This window comes from Lissotriton helveticus, chromosome 10, assembly GCF_964261635.1.
Source record: "Lissotriton helveticus chromosome 10, aLisHel1.1, whole genome shotgun sequence".
In the NCBI taxonomy this organism is placed as follows: Eukaryota; Metazoa; Chordata; class Amphibia; order Caudata; family Salamandridae; genus Lissotriton; species Lissotriton helveticus.
Genome location: NC_136071.1, coordinates 362,117,472 through 362,137,403, shown reverse-complemented (window position 1 = coordinate 362,137,403; position 19,932 = coordinate 362,117,472). Strand labels below are relative to the sequence as shown.

Below are 19,932 nucleotides of genomic sequence, written 5' to 3'. Positions count from 1 at the left end.
AGGATTGTGTTCCTTCATAAGTTTGAACGATTTCACCCTTTTTTCCAGGTGGCTCCAGGAGTTTTAAATTATATTTATACATTATGCTATTGATGGTATCACCATATGCACTGTGAGGAAAGTGGGAACAAGGTTCGCCCTGGTCGACCTCGTAACCACAGAGTTCTCCGTTTAAAATTTTGTATTTCTCACTGTTAAATCCCCCGCCCAGATAAGCAGTTAGTCCCCCCTAATACTTTTCAAATGTGTCTAATTCCTCCTCTAAGGACAAATTTACCTTGTATTTGGTGCTGTCCCACAAGTTACTTACTTGTGTAACGATATATCTGTAAGAGACATTAGTTAGTGATAGATTCCTTACCTTATAATATCCCCAGGCGTCAGACTGGATCCGGAACGTTATTCTGCTTAGCAGTACCTCTGCGCGCCAGTAGGTGGCATCCTGCGGCTCCTCGTCCGTCCCTGGCGTCGTAGACGCGGAGATGACGTCACGGAGAGTACTTAGGCGCCACCCATGCTCACTGACGTCAGTTCTGGACACAACTATTCCGCGCCGAAACGCAGAGCCATGCAAGATACTGATTGGTGCATAAAACTAGGGCCCTAAAAGGGATGACCTTAACCCTAGTAATCAGTTCGCAGAACGTGGAGGATGGGCAGGGCGGTAAGGGATCTATCACTAACTAATGGCTCTTACAGATATATCGTTACACAAGTAAGTAACTTGTGCATCTGAATGAGACACGTTAGTGATAGATTCCTTACCTTAGAATAGATACCCCAGCAATACCAACCCTGGTGGTGGGTCTGCGAATAGGATTACACCAGAAAGCCACGGAGCACAGAACAGCCAAAAAAGCCGTCCCTCCGGACCTGACGGTCAAGGCAGTAGTGCTTGGTAAACGTGTGCAAAGAGGCCCACGTAGCTGCTGCCTGACAAATATCCTGCAAGGAGGCACCACGTCCCAAGGCAGTAGTGGCTGCAGTTGCCCTGGTCGAATGGGCACGCAGCCCCACAGGAGGCTCCTTCTTGGCCAAGGAGTAACATGCTTTGTGCACAGACCAACCTTTTTTGGCGCCCACGTAGCCGACAAAGAGCTGATCATCCACCCAACACTGCTGTGTACGCTTCAGATAGAATGCGAGCGCATGTTTTGGGTCCAGACGGTGGAGCCTCTCCTCTTCCCTTGAAGGATGCAGAGGCGGAAAGAAGGTGGGCAAAGTGATGATCTGCCCGATGTGGAAGGGCGTGACAATCCTTGGCAAGAAAGAAGGAAGGGTCCTTAGAACCACCTTGTCCGAATGAACAGAAAGGAAAGGAGGTTTGGAAGAAAGAGCCTGGAGCTCACTCACTCTTCTGGCAGAGGTGATAGCAACCAGGAAAGCCGTCTTGAGCGTAAGACATAAAGGACAGTTATGAAGGGGCTCAAAAGGAGCACACATCAGAAAAGTCAAGACAAGATTCAAGTCCCACTGAGGCATTATGAAGGGCACAGGTGGAAACGTAAGCGTAATGCCTTTAAGGAAGCGGTTAACTGGGGACTTGAAAAGAGAAGGCTGATCTGGTAGCGGTAGAAAGGCGGAGATGGGCGAAAGATAACCTTTGATAGTGCCCAAAGCAGAGCCCGGCTGGGCCAAAGAGAGAAGGAACAGAGGACCTCAGAAAGAGGGGCAGAAAGGGGATCCACAGTCTTTGCTGTTCACCATGCCACAAATCTGTTCCACTTACAGGCGTATACCGTTTTGGTTGAGGGACGGCTGGCTGCCAGGATGACATCACAGACCTCGGGAAGAAGATCAAAAGGTGTCAACGGTTGCCACTCAATCTCCAAGCATGGAGGTGGAGGCTGGACGAACAAGTTACTTACCTTCGGTAACGCTTTTTCTGGTAGATACAATATCTGCCTGTGGATTCCTCACTTTGTGAATATCCCCCTGCGTCAGCAACATTCGGAAATTCTTTTTGTAGCTTCGCGCCGACGTGGACTCGGACGTCACAGAGGCACGGCATCGCTCGCGACTCCGCTGACGTCACCGACGCCTACAATAGGCCCACGCCGGCGTGATGACATCAGTTCCGCCCTTTTTTCCGTGCCATCGAGGCACACAGACGGACCAATGACAGTAGACATATACACAGTATACACAATACCAATATCAAGGTAACACACACAGTGTGAAGCAAATGCAATAAAACATTTTACAACAAAATAAATATATAACAGAAACACTGGTATAGAAGAGTGGACAACGGGGAGGCGGGTGGGTCAGTGAGGAACCCACAGGCAGATATTGTATCTACCAGAAAAAGCGTTACTGAAGGTAAGAAAACTTGTTCTTCTGATAGATACATCTGCCGTGTGGATTCCTCACCTTGTGAATAGAGTCCCACAGCAATCCCCACTCCCGGAGGAGGGTGTCCACTCCGCTATACCAGGAATTCTTGGAGGACAGAACGCGTGAAATGACCGTCCCTCCTCACCTCGGTATCCAAGCAGTAATGCTTCGCAAAAGTGTGGAGGGAGGCCCAAGTCGCCGCTCTGCAAATGTCCTCAACTGGAACACCTCTAGACAAAGCAGATGTTGCAGACTTTGCTCTAGTTGAATGTGCTCTAATACCCTCAGGAGGGTCCTTACCCGCCAGGGAGTAGCAAATCTTGATGCACAGAATTATCCACCTGGAAAGTGTGTGCTTATGCACCGCTCTGCCCTTCTTACAGCCAGCAAATCCCACGAAGAGCTGATCATCAACACGATAGTCTTTAGTCCTATCGAGATAGAAACTGACTGCTCTCTTTGGGTCCAAGCGATGAAGCCGCTCCTCCTCCTTGGAAGGGTGAGGGGGAGGATAAAAAGTAGGAAGGGTAATGGATTGCCCCAGATGGAAGGGAGATACCACCTTAGGCAGAAAAGCAGCCCTGGTCCTAAGAACCATTCTTTCAGCATGAATGGCCAGGAACAGGAGCTTAGAACTAAGAGCTTGAAGCTCACTCACCCTCCTTGCCGAGGTGATTGCAACCAAGAAGACCGTTTTAAAAGAAAGAAGTCTCAAGGGACACTTGTGCAAGGGTTCGAAGGGAGAACCCATCAAATAGGTCAACACAAGATTCAAATCCCAATGAGGAACAATAAAAGGAGTAGGAGGGAACTTATTTGTGAGGCCCTTCAAAAATCTTAAAACCACAGGAGATTTGAAAAGAGAAGGCTGATCAGGCAAACAGAGAAATGCCGACAGCGCTGAAAGATAGCCCTTCACTGTAGCAATGGCAAGACCCTGTTGCGCCAGAGAAAGGGCAAACTGGAGAACATCAGACAAACGGGCTCTCAAAGGGTCTATAGATTTCTCCCCACACCAAGTGACAAATTTTGACCACCTATAAGAATAGATGGACTTAGTGGAGTCACGCCTGGCTGACAAGATGACGTCCACCACGTCAGGCGGGAGAGAAAAAGAACTCAGGTTGCCCCGTTCAATCTCCAGGCATGAAGGTGTAAGGTCTGGAGGTGGGGGTGTAGAACCTGCCCTTCCATCTGAGAGAGGAGGTCTGCCCTGTGAGGGAGACGGAGCGGCGGGTGAGAGGAGAGGTGGAGAAGATCTGAGTACCACACCCTTCTTGGCCAATCCGGGGCGATCAATATGACTTGGGCCCGGTCTTGGCGAATTTTCCTCAGAACCCGAGGAATCAAAGGTATGGGAGGAAACGCGTAAAGGAGTTGCGAGCTCCAACTCAACTGAAACGCGTCCCCCAAGGCTCCTTGCATCGGATACTGGAGACTGTAGAATGACAGGCAGTGAGCGTTCTCGTGAGTGGCGAACAGGTCCACCCGAGGAGTCCCCCACGTCCGAAAGACATGACGAACCACCTCCGGGTGAAGCCTCCACTCGTGGTCGGCCGAGAACTGCCGACTGAGACTGTCCGCTCGCACGTTCTGAACTCCGGCCAGATGATTTGCCATCAGACAAATCTGGTGGTCCTGAACCCAGGACCAGAGACGCAGAGCCTCTCTGCAGAGACACTGCGACCCCACTCCTCCCTGCTTGTTGATATACCACATCGCGGTCGTGTTGTCCGTCAGGACCTGAACCGACCGACCGCGAAGGGAAGGGAGGAAGGCCTTGAGCGCCAGACGTATTGCCCGTAATTCCAGAAGGTTGATGTGAAGCAACCTTTCCTCTGGAGACCAAAGACCCTTGACCTCCAGGTGCCCCAGATGAGCACCCCACCCGAGAGTGGATGCATCCGCAATTACTGTGGCCACCGATGGAGGAAGTTGAAAAGGCTTTCCCTGTGACAGATTGCCTTCCACGCTCCATCAAGTCAGATCCGCTGCAGTTTCTCTGGAGATCCTCACAGACTCCCTGAGATCTCCATTGTGCTGATACCACTGCCTGCGGAGGCACCACTGGAGTGCCCTCATATGCCAGCGTGCATGGTTGACCAATAGAATACAAGAAGCCATCAGACCGAGGAGGCGAAGAACCTTCAGGACTGGAACGACCGCTCCATTGCAGAACAAAGAAATCATTTCCTGTATGTCGTGAATCCTTTGAAGAGGAGGGAATGCATGACATACAGTTGTGTCCAGTACAGCACCTACGAACAGGTTGCGCTGGGAGGGCACCAGGTGAGATTTGGGTACATTTATCGAAAAACCCAACCTGTGTAACAACTGAGTTGTCTCTTGCAGATGATGGAGCACCTTCTCCGGCGACTCCGCTTTGATCAACCAGTCGTCCAGATACGGGAACACATGTATCCCCGACCTCCTGAGATGTGCTGCCACCACTGCCATCACCTTGGTGAAGACTCGAGGCGCAGTAGTAAGACCAAACGGAAGGACCGCAAACTGGTAATGTTGCGACCCAACCGTAAAACAGAGATACTTTCTGTGCGACTTCAAGATGGGAATATGAAAATACGCATCTTGCAAGTCGATCGACACCATCCAATCTTCTTCCAGCAGCGCTTGAAGAACCTGTGCAAGAGTGAGCATCTTGAACCTTTCCTGTTTCAGGTAAAGGTTCAAGATCCTGAGATGCAGAATTGGCCGAAGCCTGCCATCCTTTTTGGGGATCAGGAAGTACCGGGAGTAGCATCCCTGACCCCTCTCCTGCTCTGGAACCACCTCTATCGCACCTTTTCGAAACAAAGCCAGGACTTCTTCTTGCAGGAGAAGCAGATGGTCCTCCGAACAATAACCTTGGCAAGGCGAGTAATTTGGGGGAAATTCCCAAGGGAAGTGCATACCCATTCTCCACAAGATTGAGAACCCAAAGATCCGATGTTATTAATTCCCAATCTTGTAGAAAATGGGTAAGCCGGCCCCCCACTGGGCCCACATGATCCAGAATGGTGGATCTAGGGCTGCTTTGCTGCTGTGGCTGGGGGCTGGGATGGGGAAGAGGAGGAAGAGGAGGAAACATTACGGCCCGAGCTCGGGCCCTTTGTTTGCCTCTATAATTTCTGTATAAAGTGTTCTGCTGCTGCTGTGGCTGCTGTTGGGTTGATTTATAGTTTCGAAAAGAAGATCTGCCAAATCCTCTTGAGCGTCTTACAAAAGTGCCCCTGGTCTGAAGGCCCAACGACTTTGCCGTTGCTCTGCTATCTTTAAAGCGTTCCAATGCAGTGTCTGCCTTCTTCCCAAACAATCCAGACCCGTCAAAAGGAAGATCCATCAATGCAGCTTGGACATCAGTGGAAAACTCACTAGATTTAAGCCATGCGGCTCTCCTTGTCGCAACCGAAGAACCCATGATCCTTGCCATAGAATCAGTCGTGTCCAATCCACTTTGGATAACCTGTCTTGCTGCAGCTTGAGTATCAGAAATTACCTCCTGAAAGTCTTTCCTATCCTCTTCAGGTATCTTGGGTACCAATTGTTTCACAGTGTCCATAAGAGCATGGATATAACGCCCCATTAAGCAGGTTGCATTTGTGGATTTTAAAGCCATACTGGCAGAGGAAAAGACTTTCTTAGCAGCCTGATCCTACTTTCTAGACTCTTTCTCCGCTGGGACCTGCGGAAACGCACCCGTAGACCTCTTGGAACAGGCAGCCTGCACCACCAAACTCTCCGGTAGAGGATGAGATGTTAAAAATTCTGGGTCTTCAGGAGCTGCTCTATACCTCCTAGCCACAGCTCTAGATACAGCAGGAGCTGATACAGGATTTTTCCAAATTTCTAAAATTGGTTCCTTTAAGGCATGATTAAAAGGTAGTAAAGGTTCAGTCACTGAAGAAGGAGAGTGAAGGACCTCTGTGAGCAGATTAGATTTAAACTCTGAAGATGGTAGAGAAATGTTCAATAAATTTGCAGCTTTCTTTATCACTACATGATAAGGTGTCACATCTTTTGAGGGTTCATTAGAAACCGAAACAAGGTCCCATTCAGGTGACAGTTCAAGGCCACTAGCTACAGATAGGTCCTCAAAAGGGTCCTCAGAATCCTGAAGCTCGCCCTCCTCCAGATTTTCCTCTCTATATCTTTCCTCTTCCATCAATCTTTGGGCTTCACGCCTAGATCTTAGCTTCACATTCGAAGCCGTCGGATCCGCAATCGACTCCGACGGAGCCGGAGCCGGCGTCGAACTCGACGTCGGACGAGGGAGAGATTCACGACGTCGCTCAGGGTTCGGCATCATAGATGATGGAACTGGAGTCGAAGGAATCGGAGTCATCGATCTCGGCGTCGATGGCTTCGGTGTCGAAGGCCTCGCCGGAGTCGGATAATGCCAATGCGGCGCTGGAGCCGGCATAAAAGGCATAAAGGGCGCAGGTGCATAGGAATGAGGAACACCCAAACCATATCCCATAGGACCCATAGGACCAGTAGGAGCCCCAGAGGGATACATAGCCCTTGAATAAATACCGAACATCGCATTCAGGAAATGCGAAGGGTCCTGACCTGGAGCCGGGAAGGCTGGGTATGGACCCCCAGGTTGCTCTTGAGGGCGTGGAGTCGAAACGACCTCGACCTCTTCTTCGGGCTGGTGTACCGGAGTCGTACGACCTTCAGGCATCCGAGCTCCACCCTCACCAACCTCCTCCTCCTCACCTTCATCCTCCCGACCTGAAAGATGGGATGGGTCCGGAGATGGAATACTCTTCGGCTTCGGTGAACTCGGTGAGTTTGCATGCAACACCTCAACCTCGACATCGTGATCCTCCGAAGCCGACGAAACTACCTTCTCAATCAGTTTCACTTGTGACTTCGGCTTGGAACCCGACTTCTTCCTCGATCAATGTCGGGATTCATGGGTTCTCTTTTTATGCTTCTTTCTAGAAGACCTTGAAGCATGGGCCGAGGACGAATCCGACCGCGACCTCGATCGAGATCTTGACTTCGAACGACGAGCTCGTGATCTTGACTTCTTCTTTTCTTTTCCTTCTTTAAACTTAGCAACCAGAAGTTTTGCTTCTCTCTCCCGGAGGGCCTTTGGTGTCATCTTCTTACAGGATTGGCAGTCCTCGACGTCGTGGTCGGAGCTCAGACACCACAAACAGCATTCATGCGGATCTGTAATGGACATTATTTTGTTACATTCTCCGCAAGCTTTAAATCCGGTCTTCTTCGAGGTCATGATGAAAACGAGAAGACAAAGATACTAGAAATTTAGATAGTAACAAAGTTACAGTAAAGGCTACAGATGATCCCAGAAAACCGTTAGCGTCGACGATGCGGAAAAAAGGGAACTGATGTCATCACGCCGGCGTGGGCCTATTGTAGGCGTCGGTGACGTCAGCGGAGTCGCAAGCGATGCCGTGCCTCTGTGACGTCCGAGTCCACGTCGGCGCGAAGCTACAAAAAGAATTTCCGAATGTTGCTGACGCAGGGGGATATTCACAAGGTGAGGAATCCACACGGCAGATGTATCTATCAGAAAGATTCAGTGGAGGACCGTCCCCTGCTGCTGTGACAGAAGGTCCTCCCGAAAAGGCAGACGGATCGGGGGATCGATGCTCATACTGAGTAGCTCGGGATACCAAACTCTTCGAGCCCAGTCCGGAGCCACAAAAATCACTTGGGCCCGGTTGCGCCTGATCTTCTTCAGCACTCTGGGCAGTAGTTGTATAGGCAGAAAGGCGTACAACAGATCGCAGCTTCACTCGCGACGAAAAGCGTAGCTGAGCGAGTGCTTACTTGGAAATTCCAACGCGCAGAACTGATGACATTGAGTGTTCTCTTCGGTGGCGAATAGATCTAACCCAGGCTCTCCCCAATGCTGAACGAGACCTTGCGCCACGTCCGAGTGCAGACGGCATTCGTGATCCATCAAGCACCGGCGGCTGAGTTTGTCTGCCAGGTGTTGAACCACCAAGGTAATGCCTTGATGTTCCAGTCATGTCCAAAGGTGCAGAGCCTCCTGACGTAGGGTCCAGGACCCCACCCCGCCCTGTTAGTTGCAATACCACATGACGTTGGTGTTGTCCGTGAACACCTGCACTACACTTCCCCGGATAGAGGGAAGGAATGCCTTCAGTGCAAGCCAGATCGCCCGCAGCTCCAGAAGGTTGATATGGAGTCGGGACTACGCCGGAGACCAGAGGCCTCTGATCTCCGGCTCTCCCATGTGGCCTCCCCATCCGAGGAGGGATGCATCTGTCACCACTGTGTGCTCTGGTTGGGGAAGGCAGAGGGATCTGCCACTGACACATTCGCGATTCATGAGCCACCACTTCAACTCTCGTCCAGCGCCCTCCGAGATATGGACGTGATCGGACAGGTTGCCCTGATGTTGCACCCACTAGCACTTCAGGTCCCACTGCAGAGCCCCCATATGCCACCTTGCATGTGTCACCAGCAGGATGCAGGAGGCCATCAGGCCCAGAAGCCGGAGGTCATCCTGACAGAAACCCGGGATAGAGGCTGAAAGAGTGGAATCATAGCCTGAATATCCCAGACTCGCTGTTTGGGAGGATAAACCCGAAACAGCGTAGAATCCAGAACAGCTCCGATGAAAGGGAGCTTCTCAGAGGGGCTCAGGTGTGACTGCCTTGGGCGTCGAGGTAGGGAAAGACTGACACCCCGACCTGTGCAGATGAGCTGCGACCACCGCCATCACCTTCGTGAACACCAGAGGGGCACTGGTAAGGCCGAAGGAGAACACGCAAACTGAAAATGCTCCTGGCCTACCGTGAACCGCAGGTAGCTCCGGTGGGCCGGTTGGACGAGGATGTGAAAATAAGCGTCCTGCAAGTCCAACGCCACCATCCAGTCTCCAGGGTCCAGGGCAGCCAGGACCTGAGCCAGAGTCAGCATCTTGAACTTCTCCTTCCGGAGGAAACGATTTACGTCCCGGAGGTCCAAGATGGGGTGAAGGCCCCCTTGTCCTTGTTGGGGACCAGGAAGTAATGGGAATAACAACTATTCCCTACTTCCTGACCGGGAACGCACTTGATGGCCCCCTTGGCCAGGAGGGCCGTGACTTCCTGACGGAGAAGAGCCAAATGATCTCCCAACAGCCGGTGGAACAGAGATGGCATGGCTGGAGGGGGGGAACAGAAAGGGGAGCGAGTAACCTTGGCAGATTATCTGCAGCACCCATTTGTCCGAGGGAATATCGTGCCAGTGGTGGAGGTGATGTCGTACCCTGCCACCCACCGGTATGGAGTGCTCCCTGAAGCTCGGATTAGGAAGGCTTAGAGGTGGAAACTGCGAGGATGGAGGTGGACTGACCCGCTCACTGGTTACTAGACCCGCCCCTGCGGAAGCCATGCCCACGGCCACGCTGGGGCTGGTTTTGCACTGGCTTAGTGGAGGAGCGTGCTTGGGTGTTCTTACCCTGGCCACGAAAGGAACGAAACTCAGACATGGCAGGGTTCTTCGAGGAAAGACCCAAAGACTTGGCTGTGGCCCACGAGCCCTTAAAGCGCTCCAAGGCAGTCAGCCTTGTCGCCAAAGAGGCGGGAGCCATCAAAGGGCATGTCCATGAGCGAGCTCTGGACATCGGGTGAAAACCCGGTAGACCGCAACCAGGCATGGCGCCGCAACGCCACAGTCATGGAAATCGCCCTGCCCATGAATCAGCGGTGTTCAGACCACACCTGATGGCAAACATTCACAGCATCCTTGCCCTCCACAACTGCTCGGGAAAGGACAGCCTGACCTCTTCAGAACACTGAGGCAATACCTCGGCTACCGAATCCCCACGTGTGAGTAGCGGGCCAACAAGCAGGCGGTGTTAACCAACTGCAATCCCAAGCTGGCAGAGGAGAACAATCTTTTTGCCATATTGGTCCAGCCGCTTAGAGTCCTTATCCGGCGCACCATGGGAAAGGCACTCTGCAACGTCATGGCCTGAATGACCAGGCTCTCAGGCGTGGGGTGAGTGGTCAAGAAGGCAGGATCAACAGGCGCCGGGCGATGACGCCTAGCGACGTTCTTATCCACCGGCGCTCCCGAGGCCGGCCACAACCAAGTGCCCAAGAGGACTTAGGTAAGGGCCTCATTGAAAGGGAGCAGCGGTTCCGACGACGTAGCCGCCAACTGGAACACCTCCTTAAGGAGGTTGGTCTTAAGGGCCACCGTAGGGAGGTTGAGATGGAGAGCCTCCGCAGCCCGACTTAACACCATAGTGTAAGAAGCGTCCTCCTCCATAGTAGGCGGAGGGTAGGCAAACCCCGGGTCAGAAGACACATCAAGTTCACCCGCATCTTGAAGGTCATCTACCCAATCCTACTTGGAGTCACGTGCAAGGGGGTCCTTGGAGCCGTCCCAGTCCTTCTCTGGCTCCGGAATAGAAGAGATCCAGCCCCGGAGGCAGGGCTGGAGCCAGAGAGGGGGTCAGCGGCGCCGGAAGTAGCGCCAGCCGGGGCCGCACTGGAGCCCCATCCGAATGTGGATCCCAGGCCGGAACAAAATGGTCTGAGAACTGGGGCAGGGGCAGGATAAACGGCATCCAGTGCGGCGTCTGTGGTGGAGCCAGGTGCGGCGCAGGGGCCGGAGCCAAGAGCAGTGCCGGGCCGGAGCCAGCATGTGAGAAGTTGGCCTGGTGTATGATGATCACTAATTCTAGTGAGCACCTTGCACCAGTCCAAACGATCCTTATGGTGATTGGTTGTAAGTCAACCTTATAGACCAGCTATCCTAATGGTAGCATGGACAAAAGCAGTCTTAGGCTCAACTCAAGAGGGCATGTGAAGCCACCTGTTTTACCATATGCAATCCTTTTAATACCAAATGAAAGGACACCACACAAGTTATATATTATAAAATATATGTATTTATTTCTAGAATAATCCCCTATACTCTTTATGAGCACAGAAGCACAAGCGTTAAACAAAGAACTTCATATAACATACAAAAGTTGCACAAATATGGATAGGCCCTGGTGGCCACTCAAACCATATACTAAAATAATGGTATAAGAACCACGTCACGAACAATGGTAAGGCCTAGGGCCTTGGGAATTGCTGGGGCTACACTGGACTAACGAAGGTTAGGACATAGGAGGCCCACAGGATGCGGGTGCAGTGTCTAAAGGCAACCGTGTTTACCATACAAGTCAATGGTGCGTGAAAATCAGAAAGTTATAGGTTTAGGAGTCTTCCGACTGGACTAGAACTTAGCCCCTTAAAACTAGGACACTAGAGGTGTAAGCCACTACAGGAGCACCGGAGTACTCTCGTTACCTCACCCACAGGAAGCGGGTGCATAGGTATCAAAGTGCTTTGGGTTTCGTCGTGGAGTTCATGGAGCCTGGAGGTGAAGATGCTGCAGGCGACCAGGAGAGAAGAGTCCGGTTGGATCAAAGGGTGGATCGAAGATGTTGACTACCTGAAAGCAGAGGGGACAGAGTCTAGGTCACTAGCCAGTGACCAGTGTGGAACCAGGAAGGAACCAGGCGATGTCGGGTTGCGAACAGGTGATGTCGTGAAGCTCTTCTCCGCTGCCACGTCGACCAGGAAATATCAAAGACAACCAGGAGGATGACACCGACTGTCCCACAAATGCTCTCGCTGTTGGCGGTGTTGGTTCTCGATTCGGAGTCAACAGGCCTTGGCAAATGCAACCCACGCAGGAATCGAAGATAGCTTCTGGATCGGACCAGCAGTGTAAAGTTGAAGGTTTGTCGTCACAGAGGCCACTAGCCAACGGGCAAGTGACCGGACAATGCGTCAAGCAGGACAATGCAGAAGGGCCCCACGGAGCACTCGATGAGTGTGGAGAGGTGATCTTTGGTGCAAAAGCTGCTCGGGGCTGGGGCTTCTCAATCTCCAATGCACAGCTTCGAGGGTGCTTCGGGAGCTGCATGGAAAGCACTTCGCTGGCTTTCCAAGATGGCAGGTCCCACGTCTCTCGTCGCCTCCACGGGTCTCAGCTTTGCTGGGACTGTGGATCGGGCTGTTGGAAGTCTGGAAGTCCGGTTCTTGTCGGTTTCTGTTGTTCGATCTCCGGCGGGAGCAACAACAAAGAAAACCTTTGAGCGCTGATGGGGCCTGCTTGCACAGGGTGGCCACTCCTTGACCACAAGGGAGATTCTTCAGTCTTCTACGGTGAGTAGGATGTTGAAGGCTCCAGAGTTTCATTTCAAAGTTTCAGTCAGGATGATCTGATGTCTCATGGCACAGCCCCTACCTTTATTCAAAATCAAGGGGCTGGATCTCCTGCTAGGTTCCTCCTATGGGTGGGACCCAGGAAGGGGGTGGTTACACCCCTTTCCCTTTGTCCAGTTTCGCGCCAGAGCTGGGGCTGGAGTGCCCCAGCACCGGTTTGAACTGGGCTTTGCCTGGGACACCTTGTGCACCCCAGGCAGTATCTAGTTTCACTCAGCCCTCCCTGCCCCAATCCGCTATCTCCTGTCTGGGGAGGTGTAACACCTCCCTGTGACAGGAAACCTTTTGTCCAGGCCTCCCCTGCCGGAGTTTCGGTCAGCAGCAGGAGGCCAGACTTGTGTCTGTGGCAGCAGCATCCATTTTGTGATGCTGAGGCTCTGGTTAGATTTAACCGTGTTTAAGCAAAGGAACATGTCTTCTCCCTCTAGAAGGGTGGAATGCTACCCCCGTCGCCAGGACTGGCGAGGGGGTAGTATTCCAAAGCGTATGACACCTTACATGACATGTTTTGATAAAGCCAAACCAAAGATAGCATTTAACCACAAGGTTCATAATGCACTTAAGAGTATATGGTATGGCAATATCCCAGAACAGCTATAAGGACTTGGTTCCGAAAGCTGCAGACAGGCTCAGCTCATGCTAGAGCACCATCTCACATAAAACCAAGCACTCTGCCTCCAGGATTGTTAAGGCCTGCCATAGGAGTGACTTATAGGTATATATGTGTCCAGATATAAGTTTAGACATAGGTATACTATATCTAAGCAAGGGGTGATTACACGACCTTGCCCCAGCTGAGTGATCAGCCAGTTGTGTCAGTTTGGATGGCCAGCCAGGGGTGGCAAAAGAAATGCTGCAGCCCCTGGTAGGCCTTGGATACACATATGCCCTGGGTTCCTATAGTACACTGTACAGGGGCTGATAAGGTGACCCAATCCCAATTGGTGATGTACCTAAAGTACATGGATGTGAATTTAGAGAGAGAACAGCAGGCTGTGGGTCTGATTAGTAGGCCCACAGCCACATTAAGTCGAAAACCAGTGAAGCAAAAAAGCAAAAAGTGGGGTGACCATAAGAAAGCAGACCCTACTCTCCTACACAGCGGCGCTGCATCTTGTTGAGCTGTGGCTGGAACCAAGGGCGCTGGATCCATTGGCTTTGAGGCCGGCGCCAGAGGCGGTACTGCCGGGCCAACATGATCTGGACACGGGACCGCGGGCCCCGCAGTCACGCCATAGGGAGCCCGAGGCCTAAAAAGGCGGTCAATGGCAGCAAGAAACTCTTGCATCTGTTCGGGAGTCGCCGATGATCCCGGGTATGGCGGTTAGGCGGCGGGACTCCCAGGCTCCGGAGGACCTCAAAAAGTGGTCAAAAAATGACCACGATACATGCTCAATCTGGATCTGCGCCTTCATAGCAGAAAAAGAAAGGACTGACGTCAGTGCGCATGGGTGGTGCCTAAGTACTCTCTGTGACGTCATCTCGGTGCCTACGACTCCAGGGACAGATGCGGAGTCGCAGGACGCCACCTACTGGCATGCAGAAGTACTGCTAAGCAGAAAAACTTTCCAGATCCAGTCTGACGCCTGGGGATATTCTAAGGTAGGGAATCTAACACTAACGTGTCTCTTTCAAAAATATTATTGTAAAAAATAATAACTAATATGCATTGGTTCCCTTTAGTACAAAAATATAGTGCTCTACTCACTTCCATCATCATCTCCCTCAAAACTGCCACCTTCCCCGATAGCTGGAAACATGCCGAAACCACCACTTCCCTCAAAAAACGCTCAGCTGACCCCGAAGTGCACAGCAACTACCGACCTATCTCACGGCTCCCCTTCCCAGCCAAAGTCATTGACAAGAACATCAGTACACAACTCCCAGACTACCTAGAATGCCACAAACTCCTGGACAACTCACAATCAGAATTTGAAAACAACCACAGCACCAAAACAGCCTTCATTGCTGCCACAGATGACATAAGCAACATCCTAGACCATAGACGGACTGCCTCCCTCATCCTCCTTGACCTCTCTGCTGCTTTTGACACTGGCTGCCACCATACACTCATCACCACACTACACACAGTGGGAATACAAGGGCCAGGACTCAACTGAATAGCTTCCTTCCTCTCCGAAAGAACACGAGTCAGGCTCTCAACATTCACATCAGAACCCAAGGACCTTATCAGCAGAGTCCCACAGGGATCATCACTCAGCCCGACACTTTTGAACATATACATGACTCTTCTGACATAAATCATCATATCCCAAGGAATGAACATCATCTCCTATGTTGACGATATTCCACTTATTTTTCCCCTCTCCACCAAGAAAATCTTCAAACAATGCATGACCAGCATGGCCAATTTGATGAAAGGAAACTGCCTCAAGCTCAACACTGATAAAACTAAAGTGTTGATTTTGGGGAATAAGAGCTCACCTTGGGACTCCACCTGATGGCCTGCTGATCTTGGACCCACACACACTCCACAGAACAAGCTAGGAACCAAAGCCTCATCCTGGAAACCAACCTCACCATGAAGTCCCAGGTCAATGCCGTCACCTCCTCATGCTCCCAGCTCCCACATCTTCTGCATGTTACGTAAGATCTTCAAGTGGCTCCCACTGGACACCAGACGTACCATCAAGCAGTCCCTATTCACAAGCAGAGTTGACTGTGGCAGTGCACTCTACGTCGGCATCCCAAACCATCTCCTTGACTGACTTTAAACCATCCAAAACTTTGTCACCTGACCCACTATGCCAAACCCACTCCATACCACTCCTCAAGGAGCCCCACAACTAGCCATCTAGAAGCGCTGCAAGTTCAAACTTCTCACACACGCATTCAAGTCACTGCCCAACACGGGACCAGCATACCGCAATCACCGGCTTTATTTTCAGCAACCCTCCAAACAACTTTACTCAGCATTATTCTCACTCGTACGCACACTCTGCAACCAGAGAAAACAAATCAGAGGTCGATCATTCTCTTACCAAGCTGCCAAACCCTGAAACGACCTCCCTCAACACATTTGGGCCGCTTACTCCTCACTTTGTGAATTCCGCAAGACGCTGAAGACCTGCCTATTCAACCTGTCTTCTTGCAAACTATTGAGACTGCCTGTATTCAGGCCATGCCTATAATTGCCTACTCAATGCCTGGATACCCTCATGGGTGACACGCAATGCTCTACAAAACCACCTTACATTACATTAAATTATAGGATCGGAATCACAAGGGGCATCATATATAACCCTGGACTATTTCTCAAAATGTTTTGCATTCTGACTGTATTTGTTACTAATTACGATTTTTTATAAAAAGTTAAGTATGAGACTAGAATTTAATGTAAAGTGTACTGTAGCTCGGAGCTTAGGTGTCCTGTAACAAATCTATTTGTGATACCTTAGTTCCAAAACTCAATTTTCTACTCTCAAGTCAACTTCCTTTATTCAATGTTGAGCTCTCTAAAGCCCAGCAGAGTTAGAATCATTCCCAGCAGCAGTGCTTAATTTTTACTGGTGGTGTCGATTGGTGGGCCTGACTTGCATTTCTGAAAGAGGGACTCATTTGTTTTCATCATACTGTAACTTAGTGACAGTGTTAGGCAGAAAATGGAGAGAAAGAAAGAAGGAGTATTGGAAAGATAGGAAAAGGTGACAAATAGAGAAAGCAGGGTTGAGAAAGAACTGCAAAGAGTTAGATAAAGAGACAGGAAGCATAGGCTAGTGGAAGAAAGATCCATGAGGTGGAATCAAAGCTAGGTATTCTTTGTATTCTGCTGCCCATGTACTTGCAATTACCAGTGCTGGGCTCATGAAACACTTTAGGCTCCTACACTTATTTTATTTTTCCAAGTTAAGCACTACCCAGCAAGAACTAGAGGTTAAACTCACATATTGGGTACAATGTTAAGTCGCCCAGCATCCGGTGGGTTGTTCTCTTTATGGGAGGAAGCAGACAGCTGTTGGTAATGTATCCTGCCATCCTCCAAGCCAAGGGCTACTTCACAGGGACCTGCAGAATGAAGCAGAGGAGGCAATGAAAGATAAGCATTATTATTACAATTATCTTTTCTCCCATTACCGATAGAGATGTTCAATCCACTATCCACACATAAGCACACACTCTGTGAACAAGCACTATGTTTCAACTTCATCAATGGTCAAACTTTTCCCTTCCCTATAACCCTCATTTATTCTTGCTGAAAAGGGCACTTGGTGGAAAAGGGAATGTCAAGGGCGTAAGCGGCATCCATGAGCACACCTGTGTCCAGTTGACTAGGGCCCCTACTCCAGGATGGCAACAGTTTGTGAACAGAAGGAATGACCTGATAAGAGTTGTTTTGTGTAGCCCTCTCAAAAAGCTCTTGATGGTAGACAGCAGGCGAGAGAGCCTCTAACATCGAGGATTCTAAGAAAGGCCACCTCTTCAGAGTCAGACAACGATACGAGTTCACCAAAGAAGTTTGGTAGCTTAGGTCATAAAAATGCTGTGGTAGACCCTTCATGGTGAGGGTGAGTATCCTTTTGGGGTGGACAGAGTTTGCGTAGTTGCACCTGGAAGAGTTGCATAAAAGCTCAGTGGAATTCTACAGAGTTCCTCTCTGCTCTAGGCCCCATTACCGAGCTGAGCTGGCCAGCCACTACTCATTTACCTCAGCAATATATAACTTCATCTGTCTTCCAAACCCTCTTTTCCACCCCAAGGCTTCCTTTCAGCAGCTGCGTGGTTATTAACTCCCCAGGAAAATGTAAACATAAATTTGCTGGCCCATATTGACACAGAGCTCCTGTAACAAGAGGCCTGACTGACACCTCAGACGCAAGGAGACACACTGTCCAGTTAGCAGGTGGACTGCATTTGGCCGGCCTTTGTCCATGTGGTCAAGAGAGTGCAACCGCATGGTCCTTCTGTTATTGTAGCCAACTCACGGGGCCCCAAGCACCCCTGTGTTCATGACTTCTCCTCCCAGGAACCAACAAAGGGCTTCTAAGTATCCCAGTGGCCCCAGCTCCCTGGAGACCCCGCATCTTCAGGGCCCCTGGCACGCCTAGCACCTTACCCCAATGGCCCCCAGCTCTCCCCAGGACCCCAGGCACCCCAAGCGCCTTAGTGGCCCAACCCAATGTACCCTACTCTTGCCAGTGCCACTAGAGCCCCAGTGCCACCTCCCCTGCCCCATGCTGCCAGGGCTCATCGCTGGGCACTTACCTGCTCATGTGGCACAGCTGGCTGGAAGAAGGACCATCGCTCTGAGAGTGGCTTCAGTGATGCAGGGGATGGGGTCAGGGGCCCTTTCAGCAGTAGCACCTCGGGAGCTTGGTGCAGGAGTGGAGGGAAGGTAGTGATGGAGGGGAGGTCTGATTTTGGAAGAGGAGGTATGAGTGAGGGCAGAGGAGCGTTGAGTGAAAGCAGAGGAGAACCGAGTGAAGGCAGAGAAGCTCCGAGCGAATGCAGAGGAGCTTTGTGTGAGGGCAGAGGAGGGCCGGGTGTGGGTATAGAAGGGGGATGAGGGCAGAGGAGCTCCGAGTGAACGTAGAGGAGCTCCTTGTGAGGGCAGGGGAGGGCCAGGTGAGGGTATAGAAGGGGGATGAGGGCAGAGGAGCTCCGAGTGAGGACTGTAGATCTCTAGGTGAGGGCAGAGGTCACCGCAGCAGAAGAGCTATGAGGGTGGCCCCGTCCAGCTCTGGGTCTCTGTGCAACTAGGACTTCCAAACATGCTGGTCAAGTGGCACGCCCTTCAAAACCTTTAGAATTTTGCTTGCCCAAGCAAAGCTTGGAATCGCTTCCCATTGGTAGGTAGAAACCTCAGCTCCTGCAGCAGCTTGTGTGAGGTGGTTGTTGCTTCTCCATTCTTCCCTTATCAGGGCCTTGCACGCCCCGCTCCTACCTTGGAGACCCTAATGCGGGATGGCTAGTTTCGGGAGGCCAGCATCCTGTGGCCGGGGCAGGTGCTGGCCCACAGGGTGGAGGAGGCCCTCCACCAGCAAAGGTTTGCCTATCAAGATATCCTTCTCTTCAGAAGATGAGATGAGGGGGGCGGCGGGGGCAAACTTCGCCACTCTGCAAAATCAAAGCTTTTTACCGAACTCTGCGCTGCCAGCAGAGCCCCAAGTTGGAAAAACTCAGCAAACTCCGCTAGGGGAGCGCAGTTCACCGCCCACCCCTAGTGTCCTCAGGGAGCTGTTATTGTAAGAACGATTTACCTCAAGGACAGCCCTTTAGATTGGCCTGAGCTCTGCATGAGTGTCGACCAGTTTCTTAGGCCCTATCATAGAATACTCATTGTTGAGATTTTAAAGCCAACTGAAATCAAATGAAGGGGCAAAATTTGCCTATAACACCCAGGAACACAAAAAAGGGGGCTGCATTAGGAAAATAAGGCGGGGGAGAAGCATTTAGGGAGGCTCCTCTGTTTATGAAGGGGAGTCCAAAAATAATCAACAAAAAAGTCTGCTGAATCAAACACAGAGAACACTATGAGTAGGGAGCAGGGTGCTACTTGCAATTAGGGACTAATACCAAAAATTTGTTTGGGTGATCAAGATTTGAACTTTCTAGCTTGTCAAATAAAATACATAGGAGGGCAACCACCATAACTATAGACCATGTTGTACTATCTGATTCTGAGGAGGTGATAGATTTGGGCGAGCAGAATGCTCCACAAGAAAAATGACACTGATACCAGCCCAAGATCCGAAAAAATCATATAAGGGGGGAGGGAGCACACTGCCTCTAATCACAGCACAGTTCACCCCATTGTATTCTGGTAAATGCAGTATGCTTACTTCAAAGTTGCTGTAGTTTTTTGCCAAAGTTGGGGCAGGTAGTGCTCTTATCACTAGACATGTGTTTCTGGGTTTAGCCCTTTATCAGTAGAGTGCAAAAGTAGTAGAGAACTCTCTCCCCCTTGTCTACAAAATAATATGTTCGTACCTTTGGCTGGGACTCCAGGCATCGAGGCTTCTGTACCCCCTGCTTGGCAAATACAAAATCAACGAGGTGCTGAGCTTTTTCTATTGTTTCAGATATGAAGGTCCCAGAACCTTAATGTATTCAAACACTAGAGAGGAGTAAGACTCTGATTCCCCATGGCTCCCTCAGACAAATTAGACAACCTATTCCCAATCCAGGTAGAGTAGTAAAGATGTGTTACTCAGCAGGCACAGTCAATGATTGCAGCTATGGAAAAAGTGGGTGCAGCAAATTGTGTGAGGATTCTGGCATATCATATTGTGTGGTTGCATTACCTCACCGTGAAATACACTCACAAAACAATTTTAGGTCCAGTCCCGCTCGCTTGTAAAACCTCTTACTCAACCCTGGGTATCTGTAGCTTCGAGCAGCAAGGCTTAAACGAAGG

At 50.8% G+C, this 19,932-nt stretch overlaps 1 protein-coding gene across 1 annotated transcript in view; it reads right to left on the bottom strand.

Annotated features, from left to right (window-relative positions):
* The window catches only part of LOC144784018 (SCO-spondin-like), a 1,726,865-nt gene that overhangs the window by 1,114,624 nt on the left and 592,309 nt on the right, over positions 1–19,932 (bottom strand). Inside the window, exon 49 of the mRNA XM_078662721.1 lies at positions 16,463–16,583. Within this exon, the coding sequence (XP_078518847.1) occupies positions 16,463–16,583 (121 nt within the window). The remainder of the gene's footprint in view (positions 1–16,462; positions 16,584–19,932) is intronic.